At 35.8% G+C, this 21,208-nt stretch overlaps 1 protein-coding gene across 4 annotated transcripts in view; it reads left to right on the plus strand.

Annotated features, from left to right (window-relative positions):
- Positions 1-21,208, plus strand: part of PACRG (parkin coregulated) — a 230,906-nt gene that overhangs the window by 111,384 nt on the left and 98,314 nt on the right. For all 4 annotated transcript variants that reach the window (XM_030499720.1, XM_030499722.1, XM_030499721.1 and 1 more), the window contains exon 4: positions 12,549-12,720. In XM_030499720.1, the coding sequence (XP_030355580.1) occupies positions 12,549-12,720 (172 nt within the window). The remainder of the gene's footprint in view (positions 1-12,548; positions 12,721-21,208) is intronic.

Below are 21,208 nucleotides of genomic sequence, written 5' to 3' on the forward strand. Positions count from 1 at the left end.
CTGTGTGCTATTCTTGAGTTTAGACTTATTTGGAATAGCATTGATTTTCATAAGGGGAGGATTTTTGCTTTTCTGTGGTTGCCCAATTGGTTTGTTCCAAAATCTGGCACTGAAATTTATCCTGACTATGTTGTTTCACAGTTCACTCTTGAAATAGAGAGGACAACGCCTTCACATGTTTGGTATCAGCCAGCAGATGGTGCAGTATTCCCTTCCATTTCTGAGGCTTTGTCAATGTCTGGAGTTGGTTCATTTAGTATTTGATTCACCTGTCTGCAGTTTACCTCTGGAGACGTTTCAGCATTGCTAGCACATTGTTTCAGGTATTTCATTCCACCGGACCATGACTGAAACACGTGAAATAACTTCAGAGCCATCACCCAGGACCCTTGGAGACCATGGGACAAAGGATTTCTGATGGTTGACCTCTGTTCTTAGAAGTCCTCTATTCCAAAACTGATATCGGTCCATGCGTCGTCTTAGACACAATTACAGGCACTGAGAATGTTTTGGTTTTCGTCTGTATTATTGCTGAAGTTAGTGACGATTAACACATTTTGGTCGTGCTCTCTCCAACTTGTCTCAGAAGATTTGATTGAATAACTTCTTTGTTGGTAAGATGCAAGAGTTCCTGGCCTAGATATACAGCGTTCGTAGTAACTGTCCCAATGTATAATAGAATGTATTTTAGTATCTTTCTGGATTCTGGATTGTTATCTGGAAATGTTCAGACGTTGCTTTTCACTTGGAAAGAATGTAATTTTCATGCGTGAGAAATTGAACCAAATGAGACTATCAGGCCAATGGATGGAACAGATTCCCAAATGAATGAACCACTAGATCACTTTAAAAGTTGGGGAATGATTTGCAAGAGTTGTCATTCAAGAGACAATCAGTTATACAATTACTTTGCCATCATATGCCACAGGCTCCTTACAGGTTCTTGGCTTTTTCTGAAAATCCCTAGGTCTTAAATATCAGTAAGGATTTAACCAGAGTTTCCCCTTTTAAGAGATCCTGTTAGTCACTATAGAGCTTAATCTAGTTACTGTGGCTCTGAAGAAGCCACAAGGTAGGTCAGGCACTTTTTATGTATGCTTGACTTCCCCTTGCTGGAAATGTGTTTCTTCTAGTGTCTATAATCTATTCCAGGAAAGTGAAGAATTCAGATGTTAAAGAGGCACACATCTTAAAATATTCCAGTTACTGGAATAACCTTATCCACCCTCATGAAAAATTAGAGTTTTTATACATTTCACCATATATAATATCCAAAATAGTATTAAACATTACTGTGATGCCTTTTTACATGAAATACCATTACAATACATATACTGAGCAAACTGTGCAAACTAAACAGTTTCTTGAACTCAATTGAAATTTGGTTTGTTATATAGTTACATTAGCTCTAGAGAAACACAATTAGAAGTCCTGTGTGACTGGGTCACCTTTACACATATTTGTTCTTTCATTAAGTTTAATTACTATGAAAATAAATATCAGTTAGGACCCCCATGCTAGGGCTTCTAGGAAGTGGAGGAGCGTCCACTAGTTTGTGCATCTTACATTTGTGACTTGATTTTTAAAATGGAATAGTTAAGTCTGGCAAGAGATTGACTAGATGTCAGTGTTTTGATTTTTAAACTGATATTGTTGTGTTGATTTCCTTTTAGGAGTAAGTTCAGCAAACGTGTTGACAGTAATGACTTGCTTTGCCATATTTTATGTAACACAATTTGCTGTGACATGTTATTCCCTCATCTGAACCCGTGCTATATATAGTTTAGATTTTACTATATGCATTTAAAATATTATAGATCTCAGCTTCTGTGTCCATAGGATTAATTGTGGAAGTGGTATAACCAAAAGTAGCAAACTTAAATTCATCCAAAATCAATTGAAGTTGCTCACCAACCTTCAGTGATCAGCACTCCTCTTTGTGACAGCTCACATAATTCTATTCAGTAAGCAGAAACTTTTATTTAGCTCCAGTCAAGAACTCCTAAGTAGACCACTATGAGACATTGTAGCGGCAATGTGACATTAGTAAAACCGGAATGAGTCACCAGAGGATAACCTGACCTTCTGTGGCAAACAACTTCCTCCTGGAAGAGGAGAACGTGCAAAGCAGGACCTCATTCCTCTGAGAGTGCAAGCAGAGAGCACGTCTTGCAAGGGGAGCCCTGGACCTAAAGATAGAGAACTGTTCTCACTGGTCCCATCTTCCTCCCAAATAAGCTTCATTTTTTATAAGAACTTACTGAACTTCTCCCCTGAAACTCTTGGAGAAGATGGTGTTACTAGAGTCCTTTAAAATCTTTGTCTTCTTGCCTTGGCTGACACTGTATGTATAATCACTTTGAGTCTTCTTAGAAAATGGTATTCCACAATTCAGAATGTTTTATGGCTTTCAGAAGATTCAAGATGGTGGCAATTAGAAAAAAAGCATCACAAAAATTAAATTTTAAAAATTGTTAATTTTTTTAAATGACTTTAAAAACATAGATTCAAGAAAGTACCCATATTAGAAAGTAGTCTTTCTTAATACTGCCTGTGTTGTTGAACTTTGCCTCAGGTTCGGCTTTTTACAAATCAGACCAGACTGTTAACTACAGTTTTTTGAGAGAAGAACCACCTTTCCTATATGTTTGCATAGTTATCAACATGATTTAGCCTTAATATTAATCGATGCAATTACCAGAAGCTGCAGCATTATAAGTTGCAAAAATAATCTGTACTTTTCCCTTTTCTGTCTTGCATATCTTTACCACATTGGTAAATCATTTTGTCAGCAAATTTCAATACCTTGCAATATTCCATAATTTCTATGATTCTGAGTAATACTTTTAATTTAAAATTGTTGTGGCCTGTGATTATATACTAAGCAGCATCATTTCTGCTAATTCCCAGGGCACTCCACCATTAGCCTTTTGCTCCTTCTACTGTAACCAGCTTTTAATTGATGAAAGGACTTCATTTTGCCTCCTGTGGCTACTAACTTAATAATCTCCTGAAAAGGAATCTATTGAAAGCTTTTTGAAATTCTAATGCAATATCTACAGAGCCAGATATTCTTCATCTATTATTTTGTTAACTTAAAGCAATTATTAATTATTTTGTTAACTGAAAACTGTGCCTTAGATTGCTTTCAACAGGCTGAACCTGCAGAGTACAGATTTCTGCTCTGTGTCTAGCAAGGCTATTTCATAAGAGCAAGAGACATATAAAAATTTTAGTTTACCATTTTAAACCAGCTTCTCAGTTATTGCTGAATTTATGAGACAACCAGTTTAGTCACCGGGCTCTTATGCATGTAGAATTCTGATTATACTTCTGAGAAGTATAGATTCTTTTTGAAAAATCAACATAAAAAGTAGGTTGTTCTCATTAAGAGATATTATCCAAATGCCGTGTGAAATCAATAAGATTATATAATAAGAAATGAATGATCAGACTGTGGACTATGTCTGCTTTCCTGTTTTGTGCAGTTTTTCTTGCTTAATAATGATGTTATCCACAAATACACAGTTACATCTTTGGAGATTAGTAAAATGGGAGGGAAGATTTTTCCAGTGTTTGTGGTATAGGAATAAAACCTAAAAACCTGCAGACTGGAACAGGTGTATCATAGCCATGATATTTCTTTCTTCTGACAATGCTTAGAAATCCCCCATGGCAATACATTTTTGGAATTGTGTGCAAGACTTTAACATGTCTATTCCTGCAGGGAACCATCAGTAACCCCTTTACTTTGCTTAGAATAAAGGAATCATAGAATCATAGAATCATAGAATGGTTCAGGTTGGAAAGGACCTTAAGATCACCTAGTTCCAACCTCCCTGCCATGGGCAGGGATGTCTCACCCTAGACCATGTCGCTCAAGGCTCTGTCCGGTCTGGCCTTGAACACTGCCAGGGATGGAGCATTCACAGCTTCCTTGGGCAACCCATTCCAGTGCTTCACCACCCTCACTGTAAAGAACTTCTTCCTTATATCTAACCTGAACTTCCCCTGTTTAAGTTTGAACCCGTTACCCCTTGTCCTACCACTACAGTCCCTGATGAAGAGTCCCTCCCCAGCATCCTGGTAGGGAAAGACTTAAAAAAAATAGCTTAATCGCATTCATGTACAGAAACACACTTGCTGCACATTTCCTTTTGTTGCAAAATACAGCTATTCCCTGTTTGGATCAACTTTGAAATTGCGTAATGTCTTCAAAGTAATATATTAATGTAGACTCACCTTAAATGATTTAAATATCTTTTCTTCTTTGCTTTTGGGGAGAGTGAACACAGTACCACTGTTTTATTCTATTTATTATGGCCATTCTACCCACTTTCCTGCCTACAGATAAATGTCAAGAGTCAGAAGCTGATAGGAACTGTCTTGTAGAATGCTCTTGAGGTAGAAAAATCCCTATTCTAATTTGCCTTTGAACCATTTGGTTTCGTCATTTTTATTACATTTTTAAAAAATATTGTGTGTGAAAATGCAGATGATAACTTGTAATGACATGTTTTACAAGCTTCCACAATTTTTAAAGCCAAAAAACTGCCAGGTTTTCACTATGTGTATGTCTGAAACTTACAACAAAATTTGATGGATATACAATTCTAGTTGTGCATTACATTGTAGGAGGTTTTCTGGTATTTTGTGCTGTGATTTAATTATTTGAAAAAGTAAATCTTCAGATAGTTGTTTTTAACTTTTCCCACAGACACGTTTTTCTATGTGCTTTTATTCCAATGTTTATCTCTAATTTTTTGGTTTTCTGTTATTTTTATTAAGACCAAAAAATTTCAAGTTAATTTGACAGACAGTTTTGCGTGATTAATTGGCAAAGAGAGAAGAAATTAATGCCAAAAAAAACCAAAACAAAAAAAAACAATTATTTGGGCACTAGCTTTCAAAACAGGATAGAATCAGTTGACACTCTCTCCTTATTTACCTTCAGAATTAGTTCTTTAAAAATAACATAAGAGTGTTAGGTTTCATTTTATTAAAATGGTAAAAAAAATTTCTTGGAACAAAGGGTGAATGTTTTTTTCCAAACACTCAATTTCACATTAGTTCTATACTGACAAACTGCATTGTATGTGTTTTGTTGGGATGGAAAAATTGATCCACTCTTCTTCCAATAAAATTTAAAATGAACTCCATATTGCATGAAGCAAATAAACGAAGACCAATCTGTCTTCCTCAAAAAGGTAATGGGAAAGTCTTGCTGCCACCTCCTAATTGTTCGTCTGCTTTCAAACTGCCTTAGAGGGGGGCGGGATTAATCTCTACCAAGCCTCCTTCCCTTGCCTGTTACTGGGACAGGATTGTCCTCTTTACTTTCCTTTTCAGAGAAGAGGTGATAACTGGTGTCTAATTAAGTGTGTGCAAAACTGAAAGTTTCTTCTTCACAATGATAATCCTGTGTGCATTTGATAGTGAAGGAACAGAGTTTGTCCTCTGCTTCTTGCTGGTGCTTAAGTGCAGCTATAAGGGATTTCTCAGATGTTGCAGCTGAGAGTGGAACTTCATCTACCATGGGGCTATGGACCCCTGAGGAGTCATTAATTCCCATTCACCTCTCAAAGTAGGTGTGTATACTACATATAATATTGCACAGCTATCGTAAGCGCAAATTATCTTTACACGTCATGTAATGCTCATATGAGGCAATTGCAAAGAAGAAAGAATAGCAAAATGTAGAGAAATAATGCCTTAGTCTGAAGTTACACATTTACTGTGCTTGTGGAACTCTTACAACATAATAATAAATCATGTAAAGAAACAAATGGGACAATTGGGTGTGGCTAACAAGGCGTCAGCAAGTCTTTGAACAGCAAGAAAAATGTAACTAGATAAGCATACATTCTGAAGTAGTGGAGGTCTGCCACTGGGGTTATCGTGTGGTCCATTATTTGCTTCAGAGAAACAATTCGCGAGTACATTCCACATTTGTCAGAGTCATGTTTAGAGACCACTTTTCTCAGGGTGCATTCATCTTCTATTTATAAGGCTTCTCCTCAATTAAAAGAAAGCAATCCTTTAAGCGTAGTCTACAGCTATTTGCCCTATTAGAATAATAGCGTATTTTACATGCTTTTTTTGGAAATTGGTTGACTCAGACAATCTAATGTGGTCAGAATCCAAATAAATAAGAACAAATCAACACTTAATTTCCTTTTTTTTCAGTATAGAGTATTTCTATACATCAGTTTGTCCCTGTTATTTCCAATGAAGAATTAATGGGAATAAAATCTGGATATTTTATAGTAGGGGAAATGGATGATAACAACAGATAAGCTCTCACAACTGTCTTGTGTACTAGCATTAATGCTTTCCTATCTATGCCATAAATATCTTACACATTTTAAATATTTTCCCTTTTCATATCTGCATCATATTGGTGGCTCATGATGATTAATTATTCTGTTCAACTCTTTTTCCTTTCTTACTGTATTACACTGATGAACAGAAATCCTTGCTATTAGTCTGTCACGTTAACATTGCATGTCATAATCCAGGGGTTTTTTTGTCATCCTGGTTTTCGTTGTCTGATGTGCTGACCCTCCTCTATATTGGCAAGACCTGCCTGATCTATATTACCAGTGAAGTATATATTTACAAAATCTAAATCCAAGTAGTACAATGAAAAAGGTTTATGAAAATGCAAGCATAGAATCCCCTCCCCCCAGAAATGTCCTAGATTATCTTCTGGATGGCAGCTCACAGACTGTTAGAGATTCACACATGTAGCTGAGAATCCATTTGTCAAATAAAAATCAATTCTTAGGTTGCATTGATAGGAAAATACTTCATGTTGGGTTTTTTTACTGTCTAGCTGGGGAGGGGTTTACACAAATTTGTATCTTTTTTCACCTTGCCCCCATTTCTCATAGAATCACTGATCTTCTAGTTATTTAGGGAATAATATGACCTCCTTGTTGACCATTAATTTTCCTCACTTCAATAACCCTGGTAAGATTAGATTGTCACCTTCAGGTGTGGCAACTGAAAATAAAATGTTTTCATTATCATATGCAGGACCATCACCACTGCTAGTAGCAGTTGTTCACCAGATAATATTTGTGGAGTATGTCTGCTGTAATGCCATAAATTAGACTATTTGATTTTCAATTCAGAGTTCTTGATAATATTCAGTTCTAACCATTGTTGCTTACACTGGATTGTGAATAGTTTTGCCATATTGCCAAATAATTTTGATCAGATCATTTCTGTTTTAGGCGTGCTTCTCATCCATACATATCAAGCATGAGCCAAAAGTAAGAGGACGCTTTTTATTATGAGTGTTTCCATAGAATTTGAAAAGAATCCACATGGATTAGGCAACAGTGTCAGCTGAGAGAAAGCAGTGGAAAAATGAGGGAGAGAGGCATATGAGGCAATTAGTCTGCAGGGGTAAGGAGTTGTTTTGCTTCATTTTGGAGCTATATGTAGAAGAAAACTCATTGTGCAGATAGAAATAATAGCTGGAAAGTAATTACTGATTATATGGCCCTAAAATTAGAAAGAGAAATTTGTTTAGAACTACATTTACTTTCAGGTGCACATCATACCTGAGAATTTTTCATACTATGGTCAGTGTTTTCATACCATAGTCAGTGTTTTCAGACTTACAAGTTAGTGTTCCAACTTCATTTAAGAGAGCAATAGGATTAAAAAGAGTAATTTCTTGCTGGAAAACTTGTAGGGACTGAATGCAGAATTGAGCTTAGAGTTCATTAAGTACCATAAGCAAAGTTACCATATTAAACATTCCATTTAATCGAGCCTCGGAAATGCTAGTGAGTGTTACTTGCTCCATAGTGAAGATTAAAACTAAGATCCCACTGTGAGTTAAGAGACAAATATACGAAAAGCAAGGAACAAAAAAGTCAGAAATGAACAGGCTTCATCTTGATTATGGGTGGAGAATATTGGAGGAAAAACAAAACAAAACAACAAAACAAAACCTTACCAGAAGGTTGAAAGAAATCTTGAAAGAAAAGTCAGAAAGGAAGTTCAAGACTTAAACTATTCAAGAATGTTTCTGGTTTTCTCTTTCCATTAACCTAGAATACAGAGATGAAAACAGATCTTAAAAGGAACTTTATGAAAGAATCCTTATGAAATATTAACAATCCTTACAAAAACTCCCAGTTTTCCTTATCAAATCAACAAATCCAGAGTTTCTTTTAGTATACCTAATTTTAATGCTTTAGATAAAGACATTAAATGAGTACATAAGCAGTTATATGTAATGTTTCTAGGAGATCAAATCCGATTTTTGGATACTCATATCAAAGACATAGTATTATATAAGCAGTTGTGTGAAATGACATGGAAAATTAAGTTGCTTATGTGTATCTTAAAAACTACCTTCTAAAACTCGTGTTTGCCTTATAGAACCAGATTACTTTAAATATGAGTATTTAAGAAAGACCAATGACATCCTTATTGTCAAACGTCTATACCTTAAGTTCTCTCAAATAGCTTGCTTTCGTCATCTAATAGGGAGATTAGCCACAAAGCTTATTTTTGCTATTTACAATCCAGTCTCTTTACCTGGGTTTTCATTTTCTCAGCAGACTTGCCTCTCACTCTGAGTTGCTTCATAGGAACAGATTTTCTGCTGGACAAATAAATTGTGATACTGCCATTAGTTTCCTCCCATCTTGTGCATTGGTGTTATATATTTATAAAACAACAATTATGAACTGTATGTTGTTTCTTTTTCACCTAGGGAGCATAAGTAGCATGGAAATTTAATGAAACAGAACATTTTACTGATTATAGTACAATTGGTTTTGTTGTGTGATCATATTTTAACATAATATATCAATTTTTATTGCTTGACCTATTTACTGAAAATTCAGAGCCTGGGTTATCACATCTTACAAACCGTTAGTACAAAAGTTCATAACAATTATTGTGAGATTTCTTAACATCCATGGTTGCAGCTTTATTGTCACATGTGGACAAATTTTGCCAAGAATTTGAGCTTTAATCAGCATTTTTTGTGGGTGGATGTGGAAAACAAAAGAATTTTTGTGGGTGTAAACAGAAAAAATCACATTTTTCTCAGAACAGCTGTATAATAGCTGCTTTTAAAAACTAAATACTAAACACAGAAGGAAGGGTTTTCACACCATGGAATGAGAGGCAAAATATTTCTGGCTTCCATGTTGTGGGAGTTATTATAGAGCACAAAATGCTAAGTAAAAATTGGCTGTATGGCTGGACAGCTGACACTTGAAGAAATGAGTTAGAAATCAGATTCCTTTTCAGAGCCATGCCAGTTGCCAGCCACTCACAGCTTTGGAACTATCTGAGGAGTACACACAAATGCTTTATGATCCACAGCTTGTCATACTTACATTTTGTAGAGATTTTTTTCATACTAAGGATTTTGTGTCATGTAAAAATTACATTTGTTTATAAACCCAGAAATCATATACACCTTAAAGTTAATATATCATTTCTATGTATATGTAATGTGTAACTGTAAAGCAGAGCTGGTAGATGCAGGTAATATCTTTTATTGACCCGTATAATCATTGAAAAACACTGACAAGCTTTTGAACAGATATGCTTTATTTATATCTAAAAGAGAAAAAGCATATTTCAAGGGCAAAGAACAGTTGAGAAAAATTGCTCAGAGTAACAGAGATACCATGTCTTTCAGAAGAGATAACTGATAGATACAGTCAGAGGAGATATTAGTGAAAAGATTCCACTGTATGTGTTTTGAGCAAAATAGTTGCAAATCCTGATTCAGGAATCTAAGGTGGATGTATATCCATCAAAGATATTTGTCCATGGAAACAGTTTGTAGTTTTGAAAGAGTTGCCAAAAACCTGTGAAAGGAATGAAGTCTTAAAAAAAGAAAAAGGACATAATCTGCTAAAGATGTTTTATCTTGTGAAGCAACACCCCAAGTTTTATAAAAACCACATGCATTAGTAATTGTATCTCTCTCTTTCACATATAAACCTTTCCCCAGACACAAGTAGCTGTTGCAGGTTTTGGTTTTGATTTTCTGAAATGAGAAGATTCAGTAACAAAAAGTGCAATCTAATAATCTTATAAACAACAAATTAAAAGATGAAAAGGACATCTTATCATCCTATTGACACGGAACAGGAAAAAATTGCTGCATTTGATCCTGCTTTTTTGTCAACGATTTTTTGATTGCCTGGCCGCTTCTTACCTGATAGAGGTTTCTTGCTGTAATGAACTGCTCAGGCTTGTCACCAGAAATTTGTAGTTGTTTCGCTGTCTTCTGTTCTTACTGACTTTGGGGGCAGACTTCTTTTGCCATCTCACAAATATTGTCTGTATAATGCTGATTGCCCTCAAGAAATACAAAATCTATAAGTTTATGAATTTAAATGTCTTCTGGTTCTTATTTTGTAAAGATCTTCATACATGGTTGCTCAGTATAGTTATTTTCAAACTTTCTAAAGAATTGACCCTGGGATATTAAACTTAAACAGGGGAAGTTCAGGTTAGATATAAGGAAGAAGTTCTTTACTGTGAGGGTGGTGAGGCACTGGAACAGGTTGCCCAAAGAAGTGATAAATGCTCCATCCCTGGCAGTGTTCAAGGCCAGGTTGGACAGAGCCTTGGGCAGCATGGTCTAGTGTGAGGTGTCCCTGCCCGTGGCAGGGGGCTTAAAACTAGATGATCTTAAGCTCCTGTCCAACCCTAACCATTCTATGGCTCTATGATTCTATATGATTCTATATTGATCCTAAAAGCATCTGATAAACGCATTTTTTCTTCTGAAACAAAAAGCCAATGATGAAAATTTACAGAGAAGCCATCATATGAGGTACTGTGAAAATAGGAAATTTAGGTTTCATTTGTTCCTTCTTCTGTATGGTTCATTACGGGGACTTTGTTTCACTCACATAAGTGTATAGGTATTATGTTATTGTTCTTTTTAGTCTCCTATAAGAGATGTCAATGTATGTGAGACTATGTAAGTATGTAAATGGCACTATGTCTGCCAATAGTGGGATGCTCACAGCCTATGTAAAGGACTCACTTTCAAGTATCTCTTCCAGTTAATTTTCATTTATCATAGATGGATCAGTTTCAACATGAAAGATTGAAGCAGTCGAGTCAGTAGTTAAGACACGCAAGATGAGGATTCAGATCTGCTCAAAGCCAAGCAGGGAGAAAAATGAATCATGGTTGCAAAGAGAGAATGTATATTTGATGGTTGCTAACTATGGGATTTGCCAGAGAAGTGTAAACCCCAAAGCTTGTTAGCTGTGAAGGAGGAGGCTTCTATGCAGTTCCAAAACAATCTCACTGGAAAAATAGGGTGGCAGCTAAGCAATGTTTTAAAGATGGAAATGGATGCCGAAAGAGATGGATTGGTCTCAAACCATGTCCCTAAGTGCCACATTTACACATCTTTCAAATACCTCCAGGAATGATGACTCAACCTCTTTCCTGGGCAGCCTGTTCCAATGCTTGGTAATGATTTTGATGAAAATTTTTTTCCTAATATCCAAGCTAAACCTATCCTGGTGCAACTTGAGGCCATTTCCTCAAGTCGCTTATTCTGTCACTTGTTACTTGGGAGACTGACACCCACTACAACTGCCTTTCAGGTAGTTGTAGAGAGCAATAAGATCTCCTTGGCAGTGCTACGTTAACAGTTGGATTCAATGATCTTAAAGGTCATTTCCAAGCTAAAATATTCTAGGATTCTATTATCTCCAAATTATTTTGAGGATCGTATTCTGTTCAGAGAAAGTGCTTTGCTGTTGAGTCACTTTGCTGTATTTGACAGGCTGAAAGCAAACTTTTGGTTCTCTCTGGTTATCCTGACTGTGTGTAATATCAGAGTGCTGGTGGGTGGAAGAAGGAAAGGGGAACAAAACTAGCAGTGTGCAAAATCCCTTTCAAAGTCTATAACTTGGGAAGGTTAACACAATTTGTATTTTAGGATTGGAGGGAGATTCCTATTAGAAATAGGTACCTAATTTTTCTACCTTTTTTCACAGTAGAGACCCATGTAATTTCTTTAGAATTCTGCTCCTGAAATTAATAGGAAATAAAATTAAGTCAATATTCTAGAAAGCTGGGAATTCTGTAAAAATATTTATATTTGTGCCATGCTGGATATTTGTCGGTTAAAGGATTCTGTCTCTTATTTGTTCTTTCGAGTGTCCAAGTGAAGATGTAAAGATCAAATTTTTCTGAAGTAAATATAACATTATTCTTAAAATGGCTGGTTTGATTCCTACAGGTAACTTACAAAGTAAGGTTTGTAAGCAAGAATACCAGAATCTAATATTGACTTATCAAAAATGGAAAATATATGTAAGCATATTCATTATAATTCTTTTCTTTAGGTCTAATATTTCTGTATTTTGATATCTGGCCATAAACCATATTTGAGACTTAATGATATTCAGCAATGATACAAAATTAATTCTTAAACATACTTGTGTAGGCATAAATTATCTGTTAGCTTGATCATATTGTATCAGTATTGAGAAATTGCATTTATTTTCTTATTTATTTTGTATTTTCAGGTAGAGATAGAAACTCTGGACTATAATTCCTATCTGCCTGTGTTTTTTCATGGCCTTTGTGAAATGACATTTCCACATGAGTTTTTTGCTCGTCAAGGAATTCATGACATGCTAGAACATGGTGGAAACAAGATTCTTCCTGTCATTCCTCAGCTCATTATCCCAATAAAAAGTAAGTGAATATGTGTTTAAAAAAAAAAAAAAAATCCATAAAATTGCATTTATATAGTGTAGATTTTGATAAGTTGCTAATTAAGCAATATAACATGACAGGCTGCACATTTCATGGAGATTATTGCAAATGTGAGTAAATTGTAAGGTATAAGGCCAGAAGGCTTATGCCTTCAATCACCTGGTACATGCAGTAATCCAGAATAGACTGTCTAGTTAATATTTTTCTAATTATAATGTGGCTTTTTGTCTTTGTAAATGTGAAGTGACTTTTTCCTCCCTGATTTTGTATATTATTATGTAAAACCATTACTGCATAAACCAGTTCATCTAAAATGACAGAGGAATGAACAGATGATACTTACAGAATTATGTTTCTTTCTGTCCTTTTTATTTATTCTGCAGTTGTCAGATATTCTACTCACTAGATATCTTTTCTGTCATCATTCTTATCGCTTTGCATATACATATATCTACCTAAATTGGGAATTCTGCCTGACTAATCAATGTTGTATGTAAAATTTTGGCATTTAAAAGTATTGATTTCTATATATTCAGACATAGTTCTTTGTAGAAAAAATATGTGAAAGGTACTAAATTCTTTTAATACAAGTGTAATACCACTAAAACTCCAAGTTAAAAAAAAAACCCTAAAACTTCTTTTTTTGAAACACCTCATATTTCAGACATATTGTTTTGTCCTTTCCTGTTTCTTTAGATCAGTGTCTTGAGGAGATATGCTTCTGAACCATCACCCTTTATTAATTAGGTATTATGATTCTTAAGTCTGCATGCTACACCTATACTGATAGATGCTCATATTTGTTAAGCTTAGCTTCTGTTTTATTGTTGCTCAGTATCATTGGTATCATTGCTGTCCTTCCTATTTTCCTGAGATGATTCAGCAGCCACACTAATGCAGAATAAAATGGAGTCATTGTATTTGTGGTACAGAATGGAGTCAAATACAGTTTTGGAAAAGAGGAAAGGGAATGTCATTGAAGCCTGATAATACTGAAATAATAGTGTTGGAAGGGTCAGAATTGTGTTTTGTTCACTCAATTTATTCCCCATTTTAAAAGATTAATTATAGAATTCATTATCTCTATCTTACTGTAGATTTTGAAAATGTCAGAAGGAATATATAATATTCAGAATGGTTACTCTGTAAGTGACATTGTGAAAGGTTCATGAAAACAATGTTATAGGTTTTTTCTCTGAGAAGGAAACACATGGAGAGAGAAATCATGTCTTTTCTTTAAATCTGTTTCTCCAGCACAATCCAAATATATTTATAGTAGTACCACTTTTTTTTTGAAAGCTGAAATCGTTTCTTTGGAAAAGACTTCAAGTTTATGACAGCAGCTACTCAGTTAGGATTTAAAAGTCTTGCTGAGACCAGAATCTAGCTCAGAAATAATTATCTGGAAGCTTTAGCTGTTACACAACATTTCGCATTAGAAAGAGACTGCTAGGTAAGGATATTTGTATGGGTTTGATATATAGTCTTTTAAATTAAGTCATAATTTATTATTCTGGAACACAATCAAAAATCTGCTAGCTCAATTTAGTTGTTGGTTCTGCTTTATTTTATTGTACAGTGCTTACTTTTTATTTTACAAAGCTTCTGTATCGACTTTAATTTGTGAAGAGTGTAAGTATTATCAATGATAAAGGCTTCTTCCTAATCAAAGACATATTAATATTAAAAAAGACACTGCCATCTCAAGGAATCTGAAAGTGTGTACTTCAAAAGTTTCTAAATTTGCTATGGCTGTGTAATATAGCAGAGCTGTACATTTCTGTGACTCAGCTGCATCCACAATAAACTCAGCTATGTTTTACACATATTACTGTCTCTAAAGTCTTCCATGGGGTGAGTTATATCTAATTAACCCGTCTTCTTCTAGACCCATACCATACTTCTATTGTGAAAGAGTGAATCAAGTAATGGTTAGGCAAGATAATATATACGATGGAGGGGAAAGGGATGAAAGAAAGACAGAAAAATAACTACAGATAGAATGCTTTTAAAAGCATTTTTGTCTCCTGCATGTTCATCAAAGGAAAATATTAGTAAAAAGCTGCTCTCTAAAAACATTTTAAATTAAATATTAAAATTCTGTACTATATTTTAATGATTTAAGAAATTATCCTACACCTGTCCTTGCTTAAAGTTGACACTTCTTGAAGACTATATCATTAAGATGAAAAATATTTCTATATTATTATATTAGTTCTTATAATAATATTATTTAATAAATCTGTGGGTTACTGTGAGCCCAAACCAAAATATTTTCAGAATGGCATTACTTTTAAACTCAGATCATTTCAATGGTCTACTTTATAGCTGCACTGTTGTAGATGAAGGAAGAGATGATCAAGAGAACATCTTGATACAGATTTTCTAGTAAAGAAAATAATGTGAAATTAAATACGTAAGCATCCCAGGTCACTCAGTTGCCAGAATCTTTTCTGTTCTGTGCTGTGATCCTAAAACAGAAATGTAGGCAACCTGAATTTAGGCCTAGAAGCCAATAAATCTCACATCTTTATACTTAAATTGTAACTTAGATGGAAATATTGTTTCTACACTGTTGCAGTCAGTGCAGACCAGTACCTCTGATTGAGTCCAAAAAGAATAATCTCCATCCTAAGAAACATTTTTTTGAGTTTTCCTTTTTGAGGCTTTTTCCATGCTGTTAAAAATCCCTTCTGTGACACAGTAGATCAAGTACTTTCAATAAGGGCAACAGATTTTTTGCGAGTCAGGTACAGAGAAATACACAAAGCAGTCCTCCCTCGGTGTCACCTAGAGTCCTTTTTAATGTTTAATAAATTTCTAAATTAAACTGATTTATGTTTTCTTATTTTCCACATTCTATTTGCATATAAAATGTGGATTTTGTCTTGGACAACAATGTAGTTAATTTCCATTTAATGTCAAATCAGTGTCACTGTTGCATTTAGATGAGTAAAGTTGAACCTGTTGCTAGCAGTTGTTCTAAGCACATTTGTATTTATATATGTCCTCATGTATCTTCACTGTATTTGAGTATTTAACAGTCATTATATTCTTCCTTGAATGCTGAAGTATTTTTCTTGAATAAATACAGTTGTCTGGGCTGTAGTCTTTTTCTTTCTGTAAATCATGTAAATTGATTTCTGTTATCTACAGAAAGTAAATTAAACCTTTAATGGAATTGGTACCTTCCTCCCCACTAACTGTTGCTCTTGAGAACCAGTTCTGGTTGTTAAGATCACAGGCTGAAAATTAACTCTAAACAAACTTCTTTGTATAGACTTAAAATGCTTTTAAATAAAGCAAAGATCTCTGGTTTAAAAAATAGAAAAAATTGTCTTGATTCTTAAATACCAAAGCCTTTCCCCTGTAGGCTCCATCAACCAGTACAAGTGATTGCAATTAGAAAGTCTATGCTAGATGCTTCCACTCAAAACTGATAATTTCAGGTAGTTTCAGACAGTTTAGAAACTAGAGTTTTTATTGCTCCTGTCTGTGAGGAGAAACTATTTCTCATTCAATAGAGATAGATCTTATCCATGTTTGGAATGTGAAATCTGCAATTAATATCTCTTGCTTTTGCAGTTGGAGTTCAAGCTATTGTCTCCTGAATTTTTTTATTGGGTTTTAACATTTATTAGTACTGAATGTCATCTGCCATTTTATCACCAGTTATTCTGTGTGATAAAATCCTTCTGCAGTTCTTCAAAGTCAGCCCTTTGGCATCTGAAATAAATTTGTATCATCAGAAAACTTTGTTATCATTAGTAAACATCTCTTCCAAATCATCTATGAATATACCGAAAACATGTACGTCAACACAGATTCCTGCAAGGTTCTGCCAGCCTAGGAGATGCTCCTCCTCTATGGCCATTTATTGTTGTCCTCATTTCCTCTCTCTGAACAGTTCTTTATTTATATGGAAACCATGGCAGTTGAGTGTTTCAAAAGCCTTCAGTGGGGGACTCTATCAAATAGCTTTTGGAAGTCTAAGAAAACCATATTATCAGGCTTTTCTTGTCTTCATTATTCTTCTTCAAGGACTTACAGTACATTTAGAACACTATTTATTTTTGCAGTACAGATGCCAATATTACCAGTCTTTGGTCCTCCAGATCCTTCCTGAAATCTTCTTTAAAAAATGAAATCACATTTCATTGAAAACAAAGCTGTTTTAATTGAGAGGGTGGGGTAGTACTCAGTGCAGTTTAGTAGCTTGAGGCAGCAGAGGGGAAGGGATGTACATCTAGGACTGGACTGAAACTCTGTAAACTAAGTTTTATAGCCACTGAGGTTTTGGGGACTTTATTTTCAGTGTATTCTTTATACTAGTTATTACTTTAAACTAGTAATTATTAACTAGTTAATAATAATTCTTTATACTAGTTAAGGGCCTGCAAATGTTAATAGAATTCAAGTTTTATAGATGCCGATCTAGTAAAACACTACAAGCACAACTAAAGCTGAAAAAAAGCAACTGACTTTCATATTCTGCTAGACCATGTTCCTTGCTAGTATCAATGATTCGCTTATGGATCCTAGCCTTTTCTGTGTCTTAGGCTTTGGCTTCACAGGACAAAGTCTTTGATGGCAAAATTGGCCCATGATTTTCATGCTTTGCCCCCTGTTCATTTTTCCCATCACCTCACTGTATAACATCACTCCTTCAGTTATACTGAAAGAAATAGCTGTACATCTATATTGTAAATTGGACCAGGATCTTACCTGACTAAAAAGTACAAAACACAAGGTTGTTATTCTGGTTTTTATTCACTCTTGATTGAAACACTTTGTTTTGTAACAGCCTTCATTACTGGTCTGTAAAATTAGCGTAAGGCGTCTATTATATCAGTTGAGGTAATTATTTTTAAGTTTTGGACAAAGTTCTTTTTAAGAGAAGTATGTATCACTTTAATCAATTTTGAGAACACTTCATGTTAGCAGTTCTTTAACCTGACCCTCTGAATGTAAGAAAAGGAGCCCGTGATCCACAAGATTAAGTAGATCACAACAATTGAAGCATCTTTATCCTGATTGCCTGTTGTCCTGCGGGAGACCTGCTCTATGTATCTTGTTCTGCTTTAGGCAAAGAATTTTCTAAAACAGGTGCCTTATTTACAAACTGGGGGTGGGGGGTGGGGGGGTGGGACGGGACCTGAGGGAGATATCAAAGCAAACTAAGCTGGTTTTAATACTTGGTTGTGAGATCTAAGGAAAAAATGGAAACTGTCAGTGCATTTCTAAACATAGATACACAGGTGTACTTAGAAAAGGGGTTGAATATAATTGAAGGCCAGTGCAAATTAAAGACAATTAAAATATCATCATAACTTTAAATATAACTGCCAAAATCTAAACTTTAATTTTTAGAGAAGATATGGAAGTTTGAGAAATCTGATTTGTTTAGACTGTCACTGTGCTATCTGGGGAAGAGCATTCTGATTCAGCCTCTTCTGTGAAAATACACTGTCTCATGGAGAAGATCCACTGTACACTGGGAGAAATTCTGTCATGTTTCCTGGCTTATAAAATGTATTAATCTCATACTTCATTATATACTTGCATTGAGCAGCTATCTAAGCTGGAGGGTTTCCTGGAAAAGTGTGTATCCTAATCACAGGCAAAATTGTCAAGCTTATGTACCATTACAGGAGAAAATATCAGAACTACCACACAACAATTTATTGGGTTGGGGTTTGCTTCAAAGTTGCTTCTTAAGAGAATTGTACAAGGCATCACATGTAGACTAGACGACCAAAAGGGAAATATATACCAGTGAGGGAGGGAAGTCCTCTAAAAACCCTTAAGGGAGCAGAAAGGTATCTTTAACTGAGAAGCAAACTAGTCATTCACTTTGCTGTTATTGTGAATATCCATGTCTTATAGCAAACTTCTAGGTCAGGAGGCAGTAGCCTAGCATGCTTTCAAAGTGGAATACTTTGGATATTATGCATGTTTCCTTCTTCAAGGATATGCAGCTGTACTGTACTAAGAGTTTTCAATGGTGGTGCTTTATTCCTATGTAAGGATACTAGTACTTTCTTGCATTTCTATTAATCTCTGGATATCACTGACCTTTTTAAAAATGTTGAAAGGTACTTATTTCATATACTGCATTAAAATTTTCTTCCTTTGATTCATGTGGGAGAATGGTCTCCAGTGATGGTAGTACACAGAAAATAATTACCAGATTTTTAAAAGATAAACATATGTTTGAAATTGATGTATCCTTGGGGCAGGGACTATCTCTAATTAAGTGTTTATAAAGTGCCTAATATAATCAAGCCAGGAGCTGTTTGACTGCTATGCATGCCACAGCCTAAATATTTAATAATAATAACAACAATTCTGCAGTCAATTTGACATTACTTTTGATATTTACAAGTGTTTTCCAAACACATACTGCAAATTTCTGCAATTTGAAGGGTTTCAGGCTCAAATTCTTTAGTCTGTTTTATTCTACCTGCATCCATATCCATCTGCATCCATATACGTCCAGGCTAAAGGGTCTGACCTACTTTTATGCCAGTATCGGACGGCAGCAGTAAGCATATATCTGTGGGAGGTGTACCCAGGCAGAGGAACTCCTCCACTTAGGGACAGAGCTCTGGGAGGTGGTGGGAGAGAGTGAGAGAGGCAGACCAGATGTGTGATACATAGGCTTCCCCATCCTCTCTCCACCTGGCTGAACACAGTGACTTAAGGGATAAGGGACAATGGCAACAAGTTCCTGATTGGAGCAGCAGGCCTGCTTCATCTGTGAGTACCCCACCTTCCCAGCTGCCTTTCATAATGTGAGGATCTGCAAGGGGAACTGAACATTGAAGATGACAGTTCGTCTAGCTTGGAGGTGTTGCTGAGGTTGTCGGCCTACGTCCTCTGTCAAAGCTGCTTCTTTTTATTAAAAAAAGATGGGTCATTATCACAGAGACTCCCTTCTGCAGGGAACAGACTGGACCCACTTCTTAGGGAAGTCTGGTGTTTCCCTGGGACCTGAGTTAAAGATGTGAAGAGAAAGCATCTTAACATGGTGTGGCCCTCAGGTTATTATCCATTATTGGCTTTTCAGGTAGGCAGCAATGAAGTTACAACAAGAAGTCTGAGGACAATTAGGAGAGACTTCAGGGCCTTGGGACAACTGATTAAGGGATCAGGAGCACAAGTAGCATTCTAATCTATCCCTCCAGTTGCAGGGAATGATGAGGGAAGAAACAGAAAGAGCCAGCGTAACAATACCTGGCTCCAAGCCTGGTGTTACCAGCAGAATTTTGGGGTTTTTGATTATAGGTCAGTTTACATTACACCAGGCCTTCTGGCAACGGAGTACACCTGTCTCAAAGGGGGAAAAGGATCTTTGCACAGGAGTTAGCAGGGCTCATTGAAAGAGCTTTAAACTAGATTTGAAGGGGGAAAGGGATAAAACCAGGTTCTCTAGAGATAAGCCTGGGGACAGCACACCAATGTTTTAGAGACAGTGTGCTAGCAAGATCCTTCAGTTTGCTATCAGTGGAGGTAGGAGATGGAGATCCATGTGGCAGTAAAGACACGAGGTTTATTGTGTTAGAAACCATGGAAGTGCCTGAGAATGCTCATGTGAGCATTAGGGCTTCTCTCCCCACAACGGTGGTGGGATCAATAGCCAACTGAAGTGCATCTACATCAGCGCATTCAGCATGGGCAACAAACAGGAGGAGCTGGAAGCTGTTGTGCAGCAGGAAACTATGGTTAAGGATTAAGAAGCTGTGATTTCTGTCATTGGTTAATTTTTATGTCCCTTAAGTTAACTATTAGTGTTTGTATGAATAATTCATTTTATTCATTTTATTTGTGTTTATAGAAATTCATTCATACAAATGAATACAAATATTCATTCATGTTTGTATGAGTAACTAATAATTATTGTACTGAAAATTACAAATGTTAAGGATAATTTCCCTATTGGTTCAGTTAGCTGCTATTTCTGTGTATGACAGTTTAGTCATGAATAAACCTGTATGTTGGAACCCCAGAGCTTCCTCTTCCAGTCACTCCTTTAAGAAAATAAATAATGCCTGCTCTTCTGTAAGAGAATAGTTTCCTGCCTTAGATTTGGACTGAATATTTAAAGTTGTATCTAGGGTTCTCTCTTTCCTAAAGCAGCCTTAGAACATCCACCCATGAGGAAAGCTGGAGAGGGATTTTTTACAAGGGTGTGTAGTGATAGGACAAAGAGTAACGGCTTTAAATGGAAAGAGGGTTGTAGTAAAAAATTCTTTACTGTGAGGGTGGTGTGGCACTGGGGCAGGTTGCCCAGAGAAATTGGATGTGGCCTTGAGCAACCTGGTCTGGTGGAGGTGTCCCTGCCCATGGCAGGGGGGTTGGAACTAGATGTTTCAGACCCCTTCCAACCCAGACCATTCTATGGTTTTATGGTTCTATATTAGCATACCAAATTTGACAACAGATTCCAGCTGCATAATATCAGAGG

Source organism: Strigops habroptila, chromosome 10 (genome assembly GCF_004027225.2).
Source record: "Strigops habroptila isolate Jane chromosome 10, bStrHab1.2.pri, whole genome shotgun sequence".
In the NCBI taxonomy this organism is placed as follows: Eukaryota; Metazoa; Chordata; class Aves; order Psittaciformes; family Psittacidae; genus Strigops; species Strigops habroptila.